Source organism: Chiloscyllium punctatum, chromosome 26 (assembly GCF_047496795.1).
Source record: "Chiloscyllium punctatum isolate Juve2018m chromosome 26, sChiPun1.3, whole genome shotgun sequence".
Classification (NCBI taxonomy): domain Eukaryota; kingdom Metazoa; phylum Chordata; class Chondrichthyes; order Orectolobiformes; family Hemiscylliidae; genus Chiloscyllium; species Chiloscyllium punctatum.
This window is the reverse complement of record NC_092764.1, coordinates 5599692-5618523: the sequence shown is the minus strand read 5'-3', so window position 1 is coordinate 5618523 and position 18832 is coordinate 5599692. Positions and strand designations below refer to the sequence as shown.

The window sequence follows — 18832 nt, the reverse complement described above, 5'->3', positions numbered from 1 at the left end:
TCAGTATTTCATTGGCTGTGAAAGACTTCAAGACATTCTAGCCACATTAAGAAGCAGCTACACAAATGCAATTCCTTCCTGATGCCAAGGGAGCTGGGAGTTGTCGGGAGGACATTGGGAAAGGTCTGACAGGTGATGTCTGATTTGTGTTTTGCAGGAAGTTGCTCAGATAGCAGGATGTAATAGCACCCAGTCACAGCTACTGCTGCACTGCCTTCGTAACAAGACTGAGGAAGAGATGGTTCAAATCACCACCAGTTTGGTACTTTGCTCCACACTCGAAACTCTTGATAGTCCACTTGGATTTGATACTGGAAAGGTCTTTGCGCTGAAGGTTTACTGAGTGAGGCTGTGTCCTGCTGCAGTGAGTGGCGGGGGTGGGGAGGCGGGTGTAATGGTGTGGGGTGCAGATTAACCTCAGTCTGTGTCTCTGGGTCAGTAAATCCCAGGTTCTGTCTGTTCAATGGGGATGTCAAAGGACCATGTGAGACTAGCAGAGTCCTCCTCGGCCCCAGTCATTACACGTTGGCCAATGATCTCCCTGATATTTGTGGGATTGCACTGCGATTGGCCGCTGTTGTTACCACCTTCAGACCTTGTCCGGGAGATGAGACAACCTTCTACAGTATTCAAGAGGTGACCTCTCAGGGGCATTCATCAGCTTGTTGTGCTCCGTGCCAGTGCACAGAAACAGGAACTAAGTTTCAAAACAGAACAGGCAAACTCTCCCCTCCCAAACACACGCAATCCCTCAAACACATCACCCTCCCCCCTCAGCCCCCCAACCCAGCTCCACCTCTCTCCTCCCCCTCCACTCCTGCCCCCTCCTCCCCCACTTCACCCTGTCCCCCTGTCTGTTTTTGCACATCCCCATCCACTCCAGTACCCCCTCTCTCTCCATTTATAGTTGGTTGGCTTGGCCATGCTAGTGTGTCCAGGGATGTGCAGGCTAGGCGGGTTAGCCATGGGGAATGCAGCGTTACAGGGAGAGGGTGGGGTGTGGGGAGGGGGCTTTGGGAGTGATGCTGTTCGGAGGGTCAGTCTGGATTTGATGGGCTGATTGGCCTGCTTCCACACTGTGGGGATTCTCTGATTCTATTCTATGATCGCTGTGGTCTGTGCTCATAGCTCCAGATCAGAAGGTGAAGAGGTCAAATTGCACACTCAATTCTCAAGTCCATGAATGCACTGGGCTGCTGCCTGGAGGAAGGAAGCATTGCTTTCTTCTGAACAAAGACTGGGACCGTGTGGGTCCTAACTGGAGAACTTAAAAGAACACTTGGTGACAGAGAGTCTGGTTGAGAGCAAGAAAAAAATACCCAGAGTGTGATCTTACTGTGTACAAATTGGCAACTGTGCTGCCTTCACTCTGACAGCAATTAAACTTCAAGAATGAGGCATTCTGTGCAAAACTCTGTTGTGAAAGTGCACCCTCTGTCTTTCCTAATGTTTATTAACAACACTGATCCCTATTTCAGAATGAGCTGTACCAGTTAATTCCCGCTCTCATTGTGGATGGACATTTCCTTAATGATGATCCCTGGAAGATGTTCCAGAAAGGACAGTTTCAGAACATCCCGATCTTAGTCGGAGTGACCACAGAGGAGGTGATAGGAAGCCTTGTCCACCCAGAGGTAACACACAGCGGCCCAGTAATAGAGACTAGATCACAGCAAACCCAGTCTCTTACAGAATGAGGGGCCGGGGTTGGGGAGGGGTTTGCAGAAAAGGTACATTTTGTCAAAGCTTCTTGTCTCGCGCACATCAGGACAATTTGCAAGAATACCAATTCAAGGGGAAAATGAACATTGAAACTGGATGCAACAAAAACAAAAATTGCTGAAAAACTCTGCAGGTCTGTGGAGAGAAATCAGAGTTAACGTTTCTAGTCCAGTGACCCCTCCACAGAACTGATGGTAGCTAGGAAAAGGTTGGTTTTTATGCAAAAGATAGGACTGGGGGGGGAGGGGATAAGGAGTAAAAGCTAGGTGGGCACATAGCCCAAAGAGAGAGAAGAACAGTTGGACAGACAAAGGAGTGGGATAATAAACTGGCTGGGGGCATGTGAATCGCAGCTAATGGGGACTATTACTGACTAACAATGGTTATACTGGGGGAGCAAATGTAAAACAGAGTGGAGGAGAAACTGCTTCTCCCAAAGGGTTGTGAACCTGTGGAATTTGCTACCCCAAAATGCAGTGGATGTTGGGACAGTGAGTGAATTTAAGGAGGAGTTAGACAGGATTTTAACTAGTAATAGTTTGAAGTGAGAGGGAGAGAAGGCAGGAAAATGTGGTTGAGGAGCCTATCAGCCATGATCGAATGGTGAAGCAGACATGATGGGCCGAATGGCCTAATTCTGCTCCTATATCTTATGAACCTGTACTGTATGAGAGGAGAGTGCTGATTGATTGGGAAGCGAAAAAATATTTGAAAAGTGTCCTTTTCCAGTAATACCCAAATGGCATAATAGGTCAATGGTGCTCAATTTGACCCTCATTACCCTCTTTATCACAAAACCACCAGCTTCTACCTCTGTAGCATCGATCATCTACAGCCAGCTGCTGTACAAGGCTTTACTGCCTCTGGACTGGAGGATTCCAACATTCCCAAAAGCAGAATACTGCCGATGCTGGGAACCTACCGTACAAACAGCAAAATGGTGAAGGTGGGGAGAGAGGGAGAGAGAGAGAGAGAGAGGGGGGGGTAATGATGAGAGTCAGTGGGCTTCAATGATATCAGGGGAATAGTCAAATCCCAGAAATAAAAACAAGGAAAACAAGAGAGGGAAGGGAGAAGTCAGAGATTATTATGTGAAAGGGAGAATTTCCGGAATTTTGAGGCTAATTTGATCACTTGTTCTTGTTCTAAGAGAGAGCAGGAAACAGCATCGATGGAGTGGTCAGTTTAGGGGAGAAGGTGGTATCATGGCAATGTGAATAGATTAACAGTTCAACACCCCTGTCTAATATTCTGGGGATGTGGATTCAAATCTCATAGTGGCAAATGGTGAAACTTAAATTCAGGGAAGACACATGGAATTGAAGCACTCCCTCAGCACTCACCCTCTGGCAGTGCGGCACTCCCTCAGCACTCACTCTCTGGCAGTGCGGCACTCCCTCAGCACTCACCCTCTGGCAGTGTGGCACTCCTTCAGCACTCACCCTCTGGCAGTGCAGCCCTCCCTCAGCACTGATTCTCAGAAAGTGTGGCACTCCCTCAGCAGTGACCCTCCCTCAGTGCAGCCCTCCCTCAGCACTGACCCTCTGACAGTGCGACGCTCCCTCAGCACTGACCCTCTGACAGTGCGGCAACCCTTCAGTACTGACCCTCTGACAGTGCGGCAACCCTTCAGTACTGACCCTCTGACAGTGTGGCACTCCCTCAGCACTGACCCTCTGACAATGCGGCAACCCTTCAGTACTGACCCTCTGACAGTGTGGCACACCCTCGGGACAGTATTAAAATATGGGGTGAGATTTTTGTTCCCAAGTTTCCGGAGTGTTCCTGGTGTGTTACCATGACCCTTTTTTGCTGGATGGTTGAAATGAGACACCATTGCTGAGCTGTTTTCATGCATTCCCCTCTAGATATTGTTCAAATGTTTAAATATACTCCTCTCTTCTTTACAGCAAATCATTCTGCGCAACTGGGAAACAGGAATAAGCAGAGAACAAATTCAGGAGAAAATTAACCAGTTTATCAAACCTCTAGTAAGACATTTTTGATGCTTATGTTTTCTAGCTGGTTGTCAGTGTAGAAACATCTCCAGGATTGGCTTTTGTTTCCAAGTGAACTTAATGTAACTCGCTCCTGCGCAATTTCTTTATCATTTTATCCATTCTGATTCAGAGGTGAATGCAGCTTTGAGAAAGTCATTCTGACCCAGCTTTGAAATCAGGGGCTTAAGCAAGTCGAGAGGTTCCTGGTTGGCTGAAGAACATGTGGAATGCTGTCGGAGGGAGGGTGGAGGGCATCAAGGAGTCTTTGTCCTCCTCTGCTGTCTGCAGCCTTTGATATGATTGACCTTGGAGAAAGGGAGGACTGCAGATGTTGGAGATCAGAGTTGAAGAGTGTGGTGTGGGAAAAGCACGGTTGGTCAGGCAGTGTCCGAGGAGCAGGAGAATCGACGTTTTGGGCATAAGCGTGAGGAAGAGCATGTGCTTGAAACGTTGAGCCTCCTGCTCCTCAGATACTGCCTGACCGGCCGTGCTTTTCCAGCACCACACTTTTTGACATATGATTGACCATGTCAGTGGTGTTGTGGTCATGTCACTGGATAATAATCCAGACCCCATTGCAAGTGGTCCAGGGAGGTGCAATCTAATCCTATCATGCAGTTGGTGGAATTTCAGTAAGTGAAAGAACTCTATTCCTGGACGTGTACCTCAGTCACAGTGATCATAAAGCTATTTCCATTAACATAAAAACCCACCTGCTTCATAGAGTCATTCACGTCCTTTAGGATGAAAATATTCTGGCCTACATGTGACTCTAGACCCACATTAATATGGCTGACTCTTAGCTAACGTCTGGAGCAGCCCAGCAAGTTACTCTGGGGTTGAATGGGCAGTAAATCTGGCACTGCCATTCCATGGCAGAATGAAAAAGCTGGTAGAACTGCATCACCTGCCTCCTTTGTTACCTGGCACACCTTTCAGTGATCTGTCTGTTTGTTCCCACAGGTTCAATCCTCAGCCACCTGCTATTTTAGTGCAGCAGCTCAGTAAAGTTACCAGGGTCCCAACCTCTCATAGAGAGATGACTGGTAACCTGAGGGTCACCACACCTAAGCCGAGAGGCCTTCATAGTAACTTCAGCTGGAACAGGAACTGAACCCATACTGTTGGCACCACAAGCCAGCTATCCAGCCAACTGACCTTACTGACTGCAGCACAATGGTATCTTTAAAAGATCAGTTAGGCTTCACGTGTACACCAACAAATATACAACTCCACCTCCCCCCAGCTCCCTCGAACCCTCTATCCTCCTTTCAGTTATGAATCTGCCTGTCCAACATCTGGTCCTGGAACAGTAATTTCCTCCAGTTAAATACGGGGAAGAGAGAAACTGCTGTCCTTGTTCCTCAGCACAACCTCTGCTCCCTCACCAAGGATCCAGACCCTCTCTGCTGTCTCAGGCTGAATCAGAGTGTATGGGGACCCTCTCATGGTCTCCCCACGGCCCAGCTCCATCACCTCCTCCAACCCTACAGCCAACTCTCGCTAATTCCGACAGTATTGCTCCTTCCTTGAGTCAGAAGGTCAAGCAAATGAGGTTTAAAGATCAACGGTCAGGGTAGAAGACCCGAGATGATGAATACAAGGTCCAATGTGGAAATCCTCTCACTACCCTGGGCCCTGACTGCATTTTTATTATTATCATTTTGGGGTGTTTCTGTTTTCTTGTTGCAACTTGTTGTGCTGTAGGACTCTAAGTGATTTAACTCTCTGGTTAGTTCGGTGAGGAGAATGGAGCCCTGATTTTTGATGAATACTTTGAGGATGCACATGACTGTGACACACTGAAAGAACGATACCTCGACCTGTTTGGCGATGTGTTTCTAACTATTCCCACCCTGAGAGCTGCCCAGTATTACAAAGGTGAGTGGGTCAGGAAATTAATGAGGCCTCAGTTGCTCCAATGTTTATACTTTATCAGGATCAAGAATACTGCACAAGGGGAGAATCCTAAAGGATTGTAGGCATCTCTGTCCATTCGAGAGAGCCAGTTATTGTATCGTAATTGAGTGGGTATGGAGTGAGCGCACCACTTCATGAGAGCGGGACAAGGGCAGGAGATGAGCCTCCATGAATTACCACAATGGCACTGAACAGGAAGGGATTTGGGTCCACAGTTAGGTCAGATTCTGTACAATGCTGGTGAACGGGAGAAAGTTTGATCCACTTGGAATCTATACAGCATTTAGGAGTGAATGAGCAAGAATTTGATCCATTGGGATTGTATATAGTGGGAGTGAATAGGAAGGTTTGTGAATCCATTGGGGTTGTGTACAGTGGGAGTGAAAAGGAAGGGGTTTGAGTCGAGAGTGTGTTGCTGGGAAAGCACAGCAGGTCAGGCAGCATCCGAGGAGCAGGAGAATCGACATTTCGGGCATAAGCCCTTCATCAAGAATGATGCTTGTGGGCCAGGGGCTGGGAGATAAATGGGAGGGGGATGGGGTTGGGGTAAGGTAGCTGAGAAAGCAATAGGTAGATGAAGGTGAGGGAAAAGGTGATAGGTCGGAGGGGGAGTAATGGACAGGTCTGGAGGGCTGAGCCAAGTTGGAGGCTTGGGACTGGGATAATATGGGGGGAGGGGAAATGAGGAAGCTGCTGAAATCCATATGGATCCCGTGTGGTTGCAGGGTCCCAAGGCAGAATATGAGGCGTTCCTCCTCCAGGCGTTGAGTGGTAACAGTTTGGTGGTGAAGGCGGCCCAGGACCTGTGTATCCTTGATGGAATGGGAGGGGGAGGGGGAGTTGAAGTGTTCAGCCACAGGGCAGTGGGGTTGGTGGGTGCGGATGTCCCAGAGATATTCTCTGAAACGATCCGCAAGAAGGCGTCCTGTCTCCCCGATGTAGACGAGACCACACTGGGTGCAACAGATACAGTAGATGACATTGGTGGAGTTACAGGTAAATTTTTGATAGATGTGGAAGGATCCCTTGGGGCCTTGGATGGAGGTGAGCGGAGTGGTGTGGGCGTAGGTTTTACACTTTCTGTGGTGGCAGGGAAAGGTACCAGGAGTGGGGCATGGGTTGGTTGGGGGTGTAGGGGGCGCGTAGACTTGACGAGGGAGTTGCAGAGGGACTGGTCTCTCTGGAATGCTGATAGGGGCGGGGAGGGAAATATATATCTGGTGGTGGGTCCATTTGTATGTGGTGGAAGTGGCAGAGAATGATGTGATGTATGCCAAGGTTGGTGGGGTGGAAGGCGAGGACCCCGGGGGTTCTATCCTTGTTGCGGCTGAGAGGGGTGGAGGTCAAGGGCGGTGGTATGTGAAGTGGAGGAGATACGCTGGAGGGCATCATCAACCACACGGGAAGGGAAATTCCGATCGTGGAAGAAGGAGGTCTTCTGGGACTTTCTGAGGTGGAATTGGTCATCCTGGGAGCAGAGGCAGAGGAATTGGGAATAAGGGATGGCATTTTTACAGGAGATAGGGTGGGAGGAAGTGTAGTCCAGGTAGTTGTGGGATTTGGTAGGTTTGTAGTAGATGTCTGTGGTTAGTCAGTTGCCAGAGACGGTGATGGATAGGTCCAGGAAGGAGAAGGAGGTTTCCGAGAGGGTTCAGGTGAATTTGAGATTGGGGTGGAATGTGTTGGTAAAGTTGATGAACTGTTCAACCTCCTTGTGGAAGCATGAGGTGCTGCCAATACAGTCATCAATGTAGTGGAGGAACAGGTGGGGGGGTGGTGCTGGTGTAACTGTGGAAGATGGACTGTTCCATGTAGCCAACAAACAGGCAGGCATAGCTGGGGCTCATGGCGACCCCTTTGGTTTGGAGGAAGTGGGAGGATTGGAAGGGGAAGTTATTGAGGGTGAGGACCAATACAGCCAGGTGGATGAGGGTGTCGGTGGATTCCTAATGAAGGGCTTATGCCCGAATCCTGAATTCTCCTGCTCCTTGGATGCTGCCTGCCCTGCTGTGTTTTCCCAGCACCACACTCTCAACTCTGAATTCCAGCATCTGCAGTCCTCACTTTCTCCCAGGAGGGAGTTTGAGTCCATTGGAATTGCATACAGTCGGAGTGAATAGGAAGGGGTTTGAGTCCATTGGGATTGTGTACAGTGGCAGTGAATAGGAAGGGGTTTGGGTCCATTTGGGTTGGTGTTGCTGAGAATGCACTGTGTTTGCTTTGAGCTGCTGATGTTTCAGGGGTTGTGTTTGCAGATGCTGGGAACCCTGTGTTTCTGTATGAGTTCCAGCACCGTGCAAGTTTCTATGAGAGAAGAATACCCCAGTTCAGGAGAGCCCCTCATGCAGCAGAGCTCTCCTTTGTCTTTGGAGGAGCCTTCATCCCTGCTTTCGATGTGTTACTCGGTGAGGAGCTTCATATATCTACACGTGGGTTCGGTTACTTTAAAAATATCTGCAGAATGACAAGTCTTGTGGTAGAATGGTAATGCCCCTATCTCTGAGTCAGAAGGCCTGGGGAGTGTCACTATCTGTATAGGGTGGTTAACTTCATCTTATACAGTGAGGGATACGGTGATGCCTTCACAGGTTAAACAGTCTGGTGGGATTAACTGTTTGGATTGGCATGTTATAGATTTTTGAAGTTCAGAAGTAAAGAACTTGCATTTATATAGTGCCTTTCAAGTCCTCAGGACATCTCAAAGTGCTTTATGGCCAATGAAGCTCTTTTGAAATGTGGTCACTATTCATAGAACCATATAGTACAGAAGAGGCCCTTCAGGCTATCAAGTCTGTACTGCCAAATATTTCCTACTCCCTACCCCAGACCTACTTGCCTGCACTACACCCAGAGCTTTGAATGTTATGACACTGTACCATAAAATGTCCTATCATTCTCGCCCAAGTTGTGAGGCTTACCCCCATCAACCCCCCACCTAGGTAGTGCATTTCAGAACCTAACACCCTTTGGATGAAAAGGTTTTTTCTTAAACCTGATCTAAACTCCTGCCTTTCACTTTAAAATGATGGCTCCCTTGCTATTGACCCTTTGACAAAGGGAAACACCCCATCCATCCCTCTCATAGCCTTACACGCCTCTATCAGGGTCCCCCACCCCCAATGACCTTCTCTGTTGCAAAGAAAGCAACCAAGCTTATCCAGTCTCTTTCAACACCATAGCAGCAGAGGTAGGCCATTTGGCCCATTGAAACTGCTCTACTATTCACTGAGATCATGGCTGAGCTTTTAATCCAACTTTCCAGCCTTTTCCTCCTGTCTCTCTCTACATCGCTGAAATGTTCCATCCCAGGCAACATCCTGGCGAATCTCCTCTGTGTTTTCTCATGTCCCCCCCTTTGCTCTCCTTATTCCTTCCTTAAGCTCCACTTCCTTTCCTCCACCAGGCCTCTGCTGGCTTCCCCCTTTGTGCCTGTTATTGTGAGCAGGAGACACAGCAGCCAGTCCCAAACCTCCAAGTGAAAAGGGGCCTGTCTAATGATCTCTGAGGCTGTGTTCTTTGAGGGAGGGGTAATGCCCAGGATCCCAGCAAGAACCCAGCTGCTGCCTTTCAAAATCCTATACACCATCCCTGGTCTGTGACTTAATTCCTCCCCCCCTTCACCCCACCCCACTGCTTCAACAAATAGCTGTGTAAACAGCACTTGCAATGAGTATTGGTAACCTTCTTCACTGTCCACTGTGCCACCAATTTTGGTGTTATCCATAAACCTACTAACCAAGACTCTTACATTCTCATGAATTGAATTGAATTGAATTGATCGTCACGTGCACAGTGAAAAGCTTTGTCTTGGGAGCAATACAATCATCCATATCAGTCATATAAATGATAAACAATAGTGGGCCCAGCACTGATCCTTGCGGCACACTGCTGGTAAGGGTGTGAGGGGCTGGACACTACCCTGAAGGTGAACAGGACCCCAGTTCAACATCTTGCTGTGAGACAGCATCTTCAGCAGAGTGGCACTCCCTCAACACTCTCTCTTTACAGAGAGACCTGAACCCACACCTTCAGAACTAAAGTTGACAGGATGACCCACTGAGTCACACCTGGCACCTGAACAGGGCGAGTTGGCAGCTGCATATTTACACCCTGGATTAATTATTCACAAGGTGTGGGCATTGTTGGGTAGGGGTGAACTGCCTTGAGAAACTGCTGCAGTCCATGTGCTGTAGGTAGACCCTCAATACCTTAAGGAAGTGAATTCCAGGATTTTAACCCAGTGACAGTGAAGGAACAGCGACATATTTCCAAGTCAGGATGGTGAGTGGCTTGGAGAGGAACTTGCATGTGTTGGTGTTCCTATGAATCTGCTGCTCCTGTCCTTCTCGATGGTAGAAAGTGTGTGGTATCTTCATTAATTTCAGCCATGAAGCAGAGGGAATGTCGTAATTTTGTGGGATTTTTTTAATAAACAGGTAACATGACTGAAGCAGAAAAGTCTTTGAGTAAGATGGTGATGTTATACTGGGCCAGCTTTGCGTGGAATGGGTAAGGTTTTCACTGATTACAGCTTCTCAACAGGGTTTGCTTTCTCATTTCAGTTCATTCATCAAGGCATCTGGAGGCAGAAATATCAATGTTAAGACTAAGACTTTGAATTTCCTATCACTGGGTGATCCATGCCCTTCATGATTTTATAAATCTCTGAAAGGTTACCCTTCAGATTCTGACGCTCGGGGGAAAAGATTCTTAGATTATCCAGCCTCTCCTTATAGCTCAAACCCTCCAGTCTCAGTAACATCCTTGTAAATCTTTTGTGCACCCTTTCCAGTTTAATAACATCCTTCCTCTGGAAGAGTGACCAGAATTGTACACAGTAATCCAAATGTAACCTGACCAATGTCACCTATATCCATAACATGATGTCCAACTCCTATACTGAATGCTCTGATCAATGAAGGCAAGTATGTCAAACACCTTCTTCACCTCCCTGTTTACCAGTGATGCCACTTTCAAGGAACTATGTACTTGCAGCCCTAAGTCTGTCTATTTGACAGCACTCCCCAAGGCCCAACCATTAATTGCGTAAGCCCTGATTTGCCTTTCCAAAATGCAATATTTCACATTTATCTAAACTAAACTCCATCTGCTATTCCTCAATCCTCTTGTGATCTTAGATAACCTTCTTCACTGTCCACTGTGCCATCAATTTTGGAGTCATCCACAAACTTACTCACCATGTCTCTTATGTTCTCATGAATTGAATTGAATGAATTGAATTTATTGTCACGTGTACCGGGGCACAGTGAAAAGCTTTGTCTTGTGAACAATACAATCATCCACAGCAGTTACATAAATGATAAACAGTAGTGGTCCCAGCACTGATCCTTGTGGCACACCGCTGATCAAAGGCCTCCAGTCTGAACAACAGCCCTCTCCCACCAGCCTCTGTCTCCTACCATCAAGCCAATTTTGTATCCAATTGGCTAGCTCTCCCTGGATCTCATGTAATCTAACCTTACTAATCAATCTACCATGCGGAACCTTGTTGAACGCCTTGCTAAAGTTCACATAGGCCACGTCCAGCTCCCCCTTGAATATATTTAATGAAGTGGCCCCAACAGCTTCCTGTGGAAGAGAATTCCACAGGAACACAACTCTCTGAGTGAGGAAATTCATCCCCATCTCAGTCCTGAATGGTTTACCCTTTATTCTCAGAACCTGACCCCTAGTTCTGGACTTCCCCAGCATTGGGAACATTTTTTCCACTTCTAGCCTGCCCAGTCGTATCAGGATTTTATGTGTTTCTATGAGATCCCCCCTCAATCTTCTCTAAAGTTTAACTTAACTCATAAATCCACTGGGGACACCTCAGGGCAGAATATCAATACTGCATCATCCTCACCAATGTACAATGCCCAGTTTAAATTCTGTTGCTACAGTTTCTAAGTGGGATGTGAGCCAAAGATTGAATACTTGCTCTATGATCTATTACTTCCCAACAGATGACAGTTTGTATTACCACGGCCTGGAAGTGTGGTGGAGACAAGTTCAACTGGGGGCAAATTCAAGGGGGCATTAGATAATTATTTGGATAGAAATAGTGAACAGGGCTAAGGGGAAAAGGCAGTAGATTGACACCAGGGAATAGGGACAGTACAGACCCAATGGGTGGATTGTCCTCATGCTGCACTGTAACAGTTCTATGATTTCAGGCATTACCATCGAGGTTGGAGGAGAGCACAGTCTCTCTCTAATTCCATTACTCTAGAAGTCACAACATTAAAGAAAAAGAGTTGCTGCAGTTACCATGAAAACCAATTATGATTAGATTAGATTCCCTACATTGTGGAAACAGGCTCTTCAGCCCAACAAGTCTACACTGACCCTCTCGAAGAGTAACCCACCCAGACCCATTTCCCTCTGACCAATGCACCCAACACTATGAGCAATTTAGCATGGCCAATTCACCTGACCTGCACATCTTTGAATTGTGGGAGGAAACCCACGCAGACACGGGGAGAATGTGTAAACTCCACACAGACAGTTGCTCGAGGCTGGAATCAAACCTGGGACCCTGGTGCTGTGAGGCAGCAGTGCTAACCACTGAGCCACCGTGAATTATCTATATCAGCTTTTATAAAATGATTTATCAACAAGTTTTCTCAAAACTCACAATTATTGGTTTTTATAAAACAAAACTTAGAGATGTACAGCACGGAAACAGACCCTTCGGTCCAACCCATCCATGCTGACCAGATATCCCAACCCAATCTAGTCCCACCTGCCAGCACCGGCCCATATCCCTCCAAACCCTTCCTATTCATATACCCATCCAAATGCCTTTTACTAATCAATAACGATGTAATAATTGGTTCATATAAAACAGTCAGTCGTAAAGATGTGTAAATACTTATGCCTAAAAATATCTCCAAAAACACATACACATATCCTATTGGAAAGATGTTGTGAAACTTGAAAGGGTTCAGAAAAGATTTACAAGGATGTCGCCAGGGTTGGAGGATTTGAGTTAAAGGGAGAGGCTGAATAGGCTGGGGCTGTTTTCTCTGGAGCGTCGGAGGCTGAAGGGTGACCTTACAGAAATTTATAAAATCATGAGGGGCATGGATAGGATAAATAGACAAAGTCTTTTCCCTGGGGTCGGGGAGTCCAGAACTAGAGGGCGTAGGTTTAGGGTGAGAGGGGAAAGATATAAAAGAGACCTAAGGGGTAACTTTTTCACACAGAGGGTGGTATGTGTATGGAATGAGCTGCCAGAGGATGTGGTGGAGGCTGGTACAAATTGCAATATTTAAGAGGCATTTGGATGGGTATATGAATAGGAAGGGTTTGGAGGGATATGGGCCGGGTGCTGGCAGGTGGGACTAGATTGGGTTTCTAGATTGGGTGGCACTAGATGTGTTCATGGCTGAGTTAGACCGAAGGATCTGCTTCTATGCAATGTATGACTATGACTCAATGACAAACATTCGTAAACACACAGACACATAATACTCTCAAAAACACAGTCATACATACAAATATACACAATGTACAAATACACACCAACACATATAAATACAAACACACAGACACACATACACACAAACAGGCCTCTGCAAAACAGGAAAAGAAAATCTCTCGTCAGAGATTGTCTTTCTTAAAAACAACCCAAACAGGAAGTGATTGGGTAAATGCTCTGAAGTGCTGATTATCATTGGAGACTGGGCAGTGTGTATATAGATCCTTCCTGGTAAATGGGTTTGTCAATTTGATAGCGGAGTATCAGTAGGTTTATGACAGAGGGTGCCTATGGGTTTGTTAGGAGGGCGGGGGGTGCAGAAACTGAACAGTTGTGTTGCCTTCACAGAAACAGAACATTCAGTGGAGGTGTTAGTGGCTCCCTGCTCAATCAGACACAAAGTACCTTTGAACCAAGTACTAACATCCCGAACTCTGATCGTATTCACTTTTCACCTTTTATTGAATTCATCTGTGGGATGTGGGCATCATTTGCAAGACAATATTAATTGTTCATGCTTAGTTATGTGGCTAGACATTATAGAAAGAGGGGGATATTGGAGGTAATTGAGGAACCTTCTACACTTTGTGTTCCATTAAATGTTATTGTCCTTTGCAGGAATCCCAACAGAAATGACTTACCAAATTGGCCGATGAACAGTGACTCTGGAAAATACATGCAGTTCAACCTCAACCTGCAAACAGGCAACAATTTAAAGAAAGACAAGCTCAAATTTTGGTCTAACAAGCCTCCAAAGAAAATTGCAAAAATACTAATCTAGTTTAAAGTTAATTCCAATCCTTTGTTTGAAATGTCATGAAGTGTTTAAATTTGTGGGTGTTACCTTGTACCAAAATGTACAAATGCACAATACACACATGAGCTGACAAAAGTGCCCATACAAACACATACAATAAGGTAGAAATATTTGTCCAAACACACATACACACAAACACAACTTGTACAAACACACACAAAGACATACAAAAACTGGCACATACACACACCTTTCTATAGGTTCTCACATAATCATATCCTTCTCACAAATTAATTGAAGTAGATAGACAAGATAGGAAAAGGAATGTGACACTAAACAGAAGTTTGAACTGACCTTACATTCATTGCCAGATCATTAGAAATGAACCATAAAACCAAGATTATTGTATTGGAGAATGAGCTGAGAACAATCACAGCACCGATGGTGAACCAAACAAATCAGCAAATATAAAACAAATAAAAATTAGAATATTTGCATGAGAATTGAGAACATGGTTTTAATATGACATTCTTAATCTTGCCACAATTGCTTTGCAATCACATGCTCTATAATATTAACAATAAAACCACAAGTCTGTCCATCAAAAACCACTTAAACTGTGGGCAGAATTATTCATAAAGACACAGTGGTGAGCACTGCTGCCTCGCAGTGTCAGGGTCCCTGGTTCAAACCCAGCTTTGGGCAACTGTCCATGTGGAGTTTGCACATTCTCCCTAGCCTACATCCACATAGCCTGCACATCATGAATTTGGAGGAAACACACACAGACATAGGGAGAATGTGCAAACTCCATACAGTCACCTGAGGGTCGAATCAAACCCAGTAGCGGGGGGGAGGGGACAAGCTGGATGTTTAAAAAGGAAATTGAAGGGGTAGTTAGAACAAGAGAAGTCAAGAAAGACAACTGTATCAAGGAGGCAGAAAACTGGAAAAGGCATCATGCTGTAAAGTTGAGTGAAATAAGGGTTGAGGGGAAGGGTAGAGCAGTAACAAATTAAAAATTCTTTATATGAATGCACGAAGCATTAGACACAAGGTGGATGAGCTTGAGGCTCTTTTGGAAATTGGCAGATACGATATTGTGGGGATAACTGAGACGTGGCTTCATGGGGACAGGGCCTGGGAAATGAATATTCAAGGCTACACGTGCTATCGTAAGGATAGACTGACGGGCAGAGGAGGTGGGGTGGCCTTGTTGGTAAGGGAGGATATTCAGTCCCTTGCGCGGGCGGACCTAGAGTCAGGGGATGTAGAGTCAGTGTGGATAGAGCTTCGAAACACTAAGGGTAAAAAGACCCTCATGGGAGTCATCTACAGGCCCCCAAACAGTAGTCTGGATGTCGGATGTAAGTTGAATCAGGAGCTGAAATTGGCTTGTCGCAAAGATGTTACTACAGTTGTTATGGGGGATTTTAACGTGCAGGTAGACTGGGAGAATCAGGATGGTATCGGGCCTCAAGAAAGAGACTTTGTGGAGTGCCTCAGAGATGGATTTTTAGAGCAGCTGGTGCTGGAGCCGACCAGGGAGAAGGCGATTCTGGATCTGGTATTGTGTAACGAACCAGAATTGGTCAGTGACCTCGAAGTGAAGGAGCCATTGGGAAGTAGTGACCATAATACAATAAGCTTCAATCTGCAATTTGAGAGGGAGTGGGTACAATCGGAAGTGACAATATTTCAGTTGAATAAAGGGAAATATGGAGCTATGAGGGAGCAACTGGCCAAAGTTCAATGGTGCAATACCTTAACAGGGAAGACCGTGGAGGAACAATGGCGGATATTTCTGTGTATAATGCAGAAGATGCAGGATCAGTTCATTCCTAAAAGGAAGAAAGATCCCAGGAGGAGACATGGGCGGCCGTGGCTGACAAGGGAAGTAAAGAAACATATAAAGTTAAATGAGAAAAAGTATAACTTACCGAAGATAAGTGGGAAAACTGAGGACTGGGAAGCTTTTAAAGAACAACAGAGGATTAGTAAGAAGGAAATACGCAGAGAAAAAATGAGGTACGAAGGTAAACTGGCCAAGAATATAAAGGAGGATAGTAAAAGCTTTTTTAGGTATGTCCAAGGCAAAAAAATGGTTAGGACAAAAATTGGGCCCTTGAAGACAGAAGCAGGGGAATATATTACTGGGAACGAAGAAATGGCAGAGGAATTAAATGGGTACTTCAGATCTGTGTTCACTGGGGAAGACACAAGCAATCTCCCTGAGGTAACAGTGGCTGAAGGACCTGAACTTAAGGGAATTTATATTTGCCAGGATTTGGTGTTGGAGAGACTGTTAGGTCTGAAGGTTGATAAGTCTCCGGGACCTGATGGCCTGCATCCCAGGGTACTGAAGGAGGTGGCTCGGGAAATCGTGGATGCGCTGGTGATTATTTTCCAGAGTTCAATAGAATCGGGGTCGGTTCCTGAGGATTGGAGGGCGGCTAATGTTGTGCCACTTTTTAAGAAGGGTGGGCGGGAGAAAGCAGGAAATTATAGACCAGTTAGTCTGACCTCAGTAGTGGGAAAGATGCTGGAGTCTATTATAAAGGATGAAATTACGGCACATCTGGATAATAGTAACAGGATAGGACAGAGTCAGCATGGATTTATGAAGGGGAAATCATGCTTGACTAATCTTCTTGAATTTTTTGAGGATGTAACTCGGAAGATGGACGAGGGAGATCCAGTGGATGTAGTGTACCTGGACTTTCAGAAAGCTTTTGATAAAGTCCCACACAAGAGGTTAGTGAGTAAAATTAGGGCGCACGGTATTGGGGGCAAAGTACTAGATTGGATAGAGAATTGGTTGGCTAATAGGAAACAAAGGGTAGTGATTAACGGCTCCATTTCAGAATGGCAGGCAGTGACCAGTGGGGTACCACAGGGATCCGTGCTGGGACCGCAGCTTTTTACAATATATGTAAATGATATAGAAGATGGTATCAGCAATAACATTAGCAAATTTGCTGATGATCCAAAGCTGGGTGGTAGGGTGAAATGTGATGAGGATGTTAGGAGATTACAGGGTGACCTGGACAAGTTCGGTGAGTGGGCAGATGCATGGCAGATGCAGTTTAATGTGGATAAATGTCTGGTTATCCACTTTGGTGGCAAGAACAGGAAGGCAGATTACTACCTCAATGGTATCAAATTAGGTAAAGGGGCTGTTCAGAGAGATCTGGGTGTTCTTGTCCACCAGTCAATGAAGGCAAGCATGCAGGTACAGCAGGTCGTGAAGAAGGCTAATAGCATGCTGGCCTTCATAACAAGAGGGATTGAGTATAGAAGCAAAGAGGTGCTTCTGCAGCTGTACAGGGCCCTGGTGAGACCACACCTGGAGTACTGTGTACAGTTCTGGTCTCCAAATTTGAGGAAAGACATTCTGGCTATTGAGGGAGTGCAGCGTAGGTTCACGAGGTCAATTCCTGGAATGGCGGGATTACCTTACACGGAAAGACTGAAGCGACTGGGCTTGTATACCCTTGAGTTTAGAAGACTGAGAGGGGATCTGATTGAAACGTATAGGATTATGAAAGGATTGGACACTCTGGCAGGAGGAAACATATTTCTGTTGATGGGGGAGTGCCGAACCAGAGGACACAACTTAAAAATACGGGGTAGACCATTTAGGACAGAGATGAGGAGAAACTACTTCACCCAGAGAGTGGTGGCTGTGTGGAATGCTCTGCCCTAGAGGGCAGTGGAGGCCCAGTCTCTGGATTCATTCAAGAAAGAATTGGATAGAGCTCTAAAAGATAGTGGAGTCAAGGGTTATGGAGATAAGGCTGGAACAGGATACTGATTGGGAATGATCAGCCATGATCATATTGAATGGCGGTGCAGGCTCGAAGGGCTGAATGGCCTACTCCTGCATCTATTGTCTATTGTCTATTGTCTATTGTCTGGGGCTATGAGGCAGCAGTGCTAACCACTGAGCCACACGTCACCCAAGTTTTGGGTTATACAGGAGGGAAATTGACCCTCAGTCCAACTCACCCATGCTGAACAGATATCCTAAACTGATTAGATTACTTACAGTGTGGAACCAGGCCCTTCAGCCCAACAAGTCCACACCGACCTGCCGAAGCACAACCCACCCAGACCCATTCCCCGACATTTACCCAACACTACGGGCAATTTAGCATGGCCAACTCACCTGATCTGCACATTTTTGGACTGTGGGAGGAAACTGGAGCACCCGGGGGAAACCCACACAGACACGGGGAGAATGTGCAAACTCCACACAGTCACCTGAGGCGGGAGTTGAACCCAGGTCTCTGGAGCTGTGAGGCAGCAGTGCTAACCACTGTGCCGTGCCGTGCCATGCCGTGACATCAGCTGCCTCAATTTCTCCACCCCGCCCCTGCCACCAACCTCACTCTCTCTGCACCAACCCCCGTTTCACCGTCAAACCCGCTGACAAAGTCAGGCAGTGGGAGGCTCTAGGGCAGACCTCTATATTGCACAGGCTGAGCGCCAGCTCTCCGACACCACGTCCTACCTGCCCCTTGACCACAACCCCACTGTGACCCATCAAACCAAAATCATTTGCACAGCCGATCTAGTCCCATTTGCTAGCATTTAGCCCATATCCCTCTAAGATCATCATATTCGTGTTCAAAGTTTAAAAAACCTGCAATTGCTAGATTCCAAGGTAGACAAGCAGGAGGCTGGGGTTCCCAGTAGGTGTCAAACAGCAACCTGGAGGAACAACACCTCATCTTCCATCTGGGCAGCCTACAGCCCGCAGGACTCAACAATGAGTTCTCCAATTTCAAATAGCCTCCCTTCCCAACATCTACTCCTTTCCCAGTCCCACCTCCTCCCTTCCATTCCTCTGATCAACCCTTTCTTCCAGCTCAAGAGTGATCATGGAAAAGCACAGTAGATCAGGCAGCATCCAAAGAGCAGGAGAATCGATGTTTCGGTCAAAGGCCC

The 18832-nt window shown here is 46.5% G+C and overlaps 1 protein-coding gene across 1 annotated transcript in view; it reads left to right on the top strand.

Annotated features, from left to right (window-relative positions):
• Positions 1–14385, top strand: part of ces2b (carboxylesterase 2b) — a 126174-nt gene extending 111789 nt beyond the window's left edge. The window contains exons 19-25 of the mRNA XM_072595810.1: positions 158–262; positions 1479–1634; positions 3633–3713; positions 5459–5603; positions 7898–8047; positions 10079–10151; positions 13744–14385. Of these exons, the coding sequence (XP_072451911.1) occupies positions 158–262; positions 1479–1634; positions 3633–3713; positions 5459–5603; positions 7898–8047; positions 10079–10151; positions 13744–13906 (873 nt within the window). The 3' untranslated portion in view covers positions 13907–14385. The remainder of the gene's footprint in view (positions 1–157; positions 263–1478; positions 1635–3632; positions 3714–5458; positions 5604–7897; positions 8048–10078; positions 10152–13743) is intronic.
• The last annotated feature ends 4447 nt before the right edge of the window (positions 14386–18832 follow it).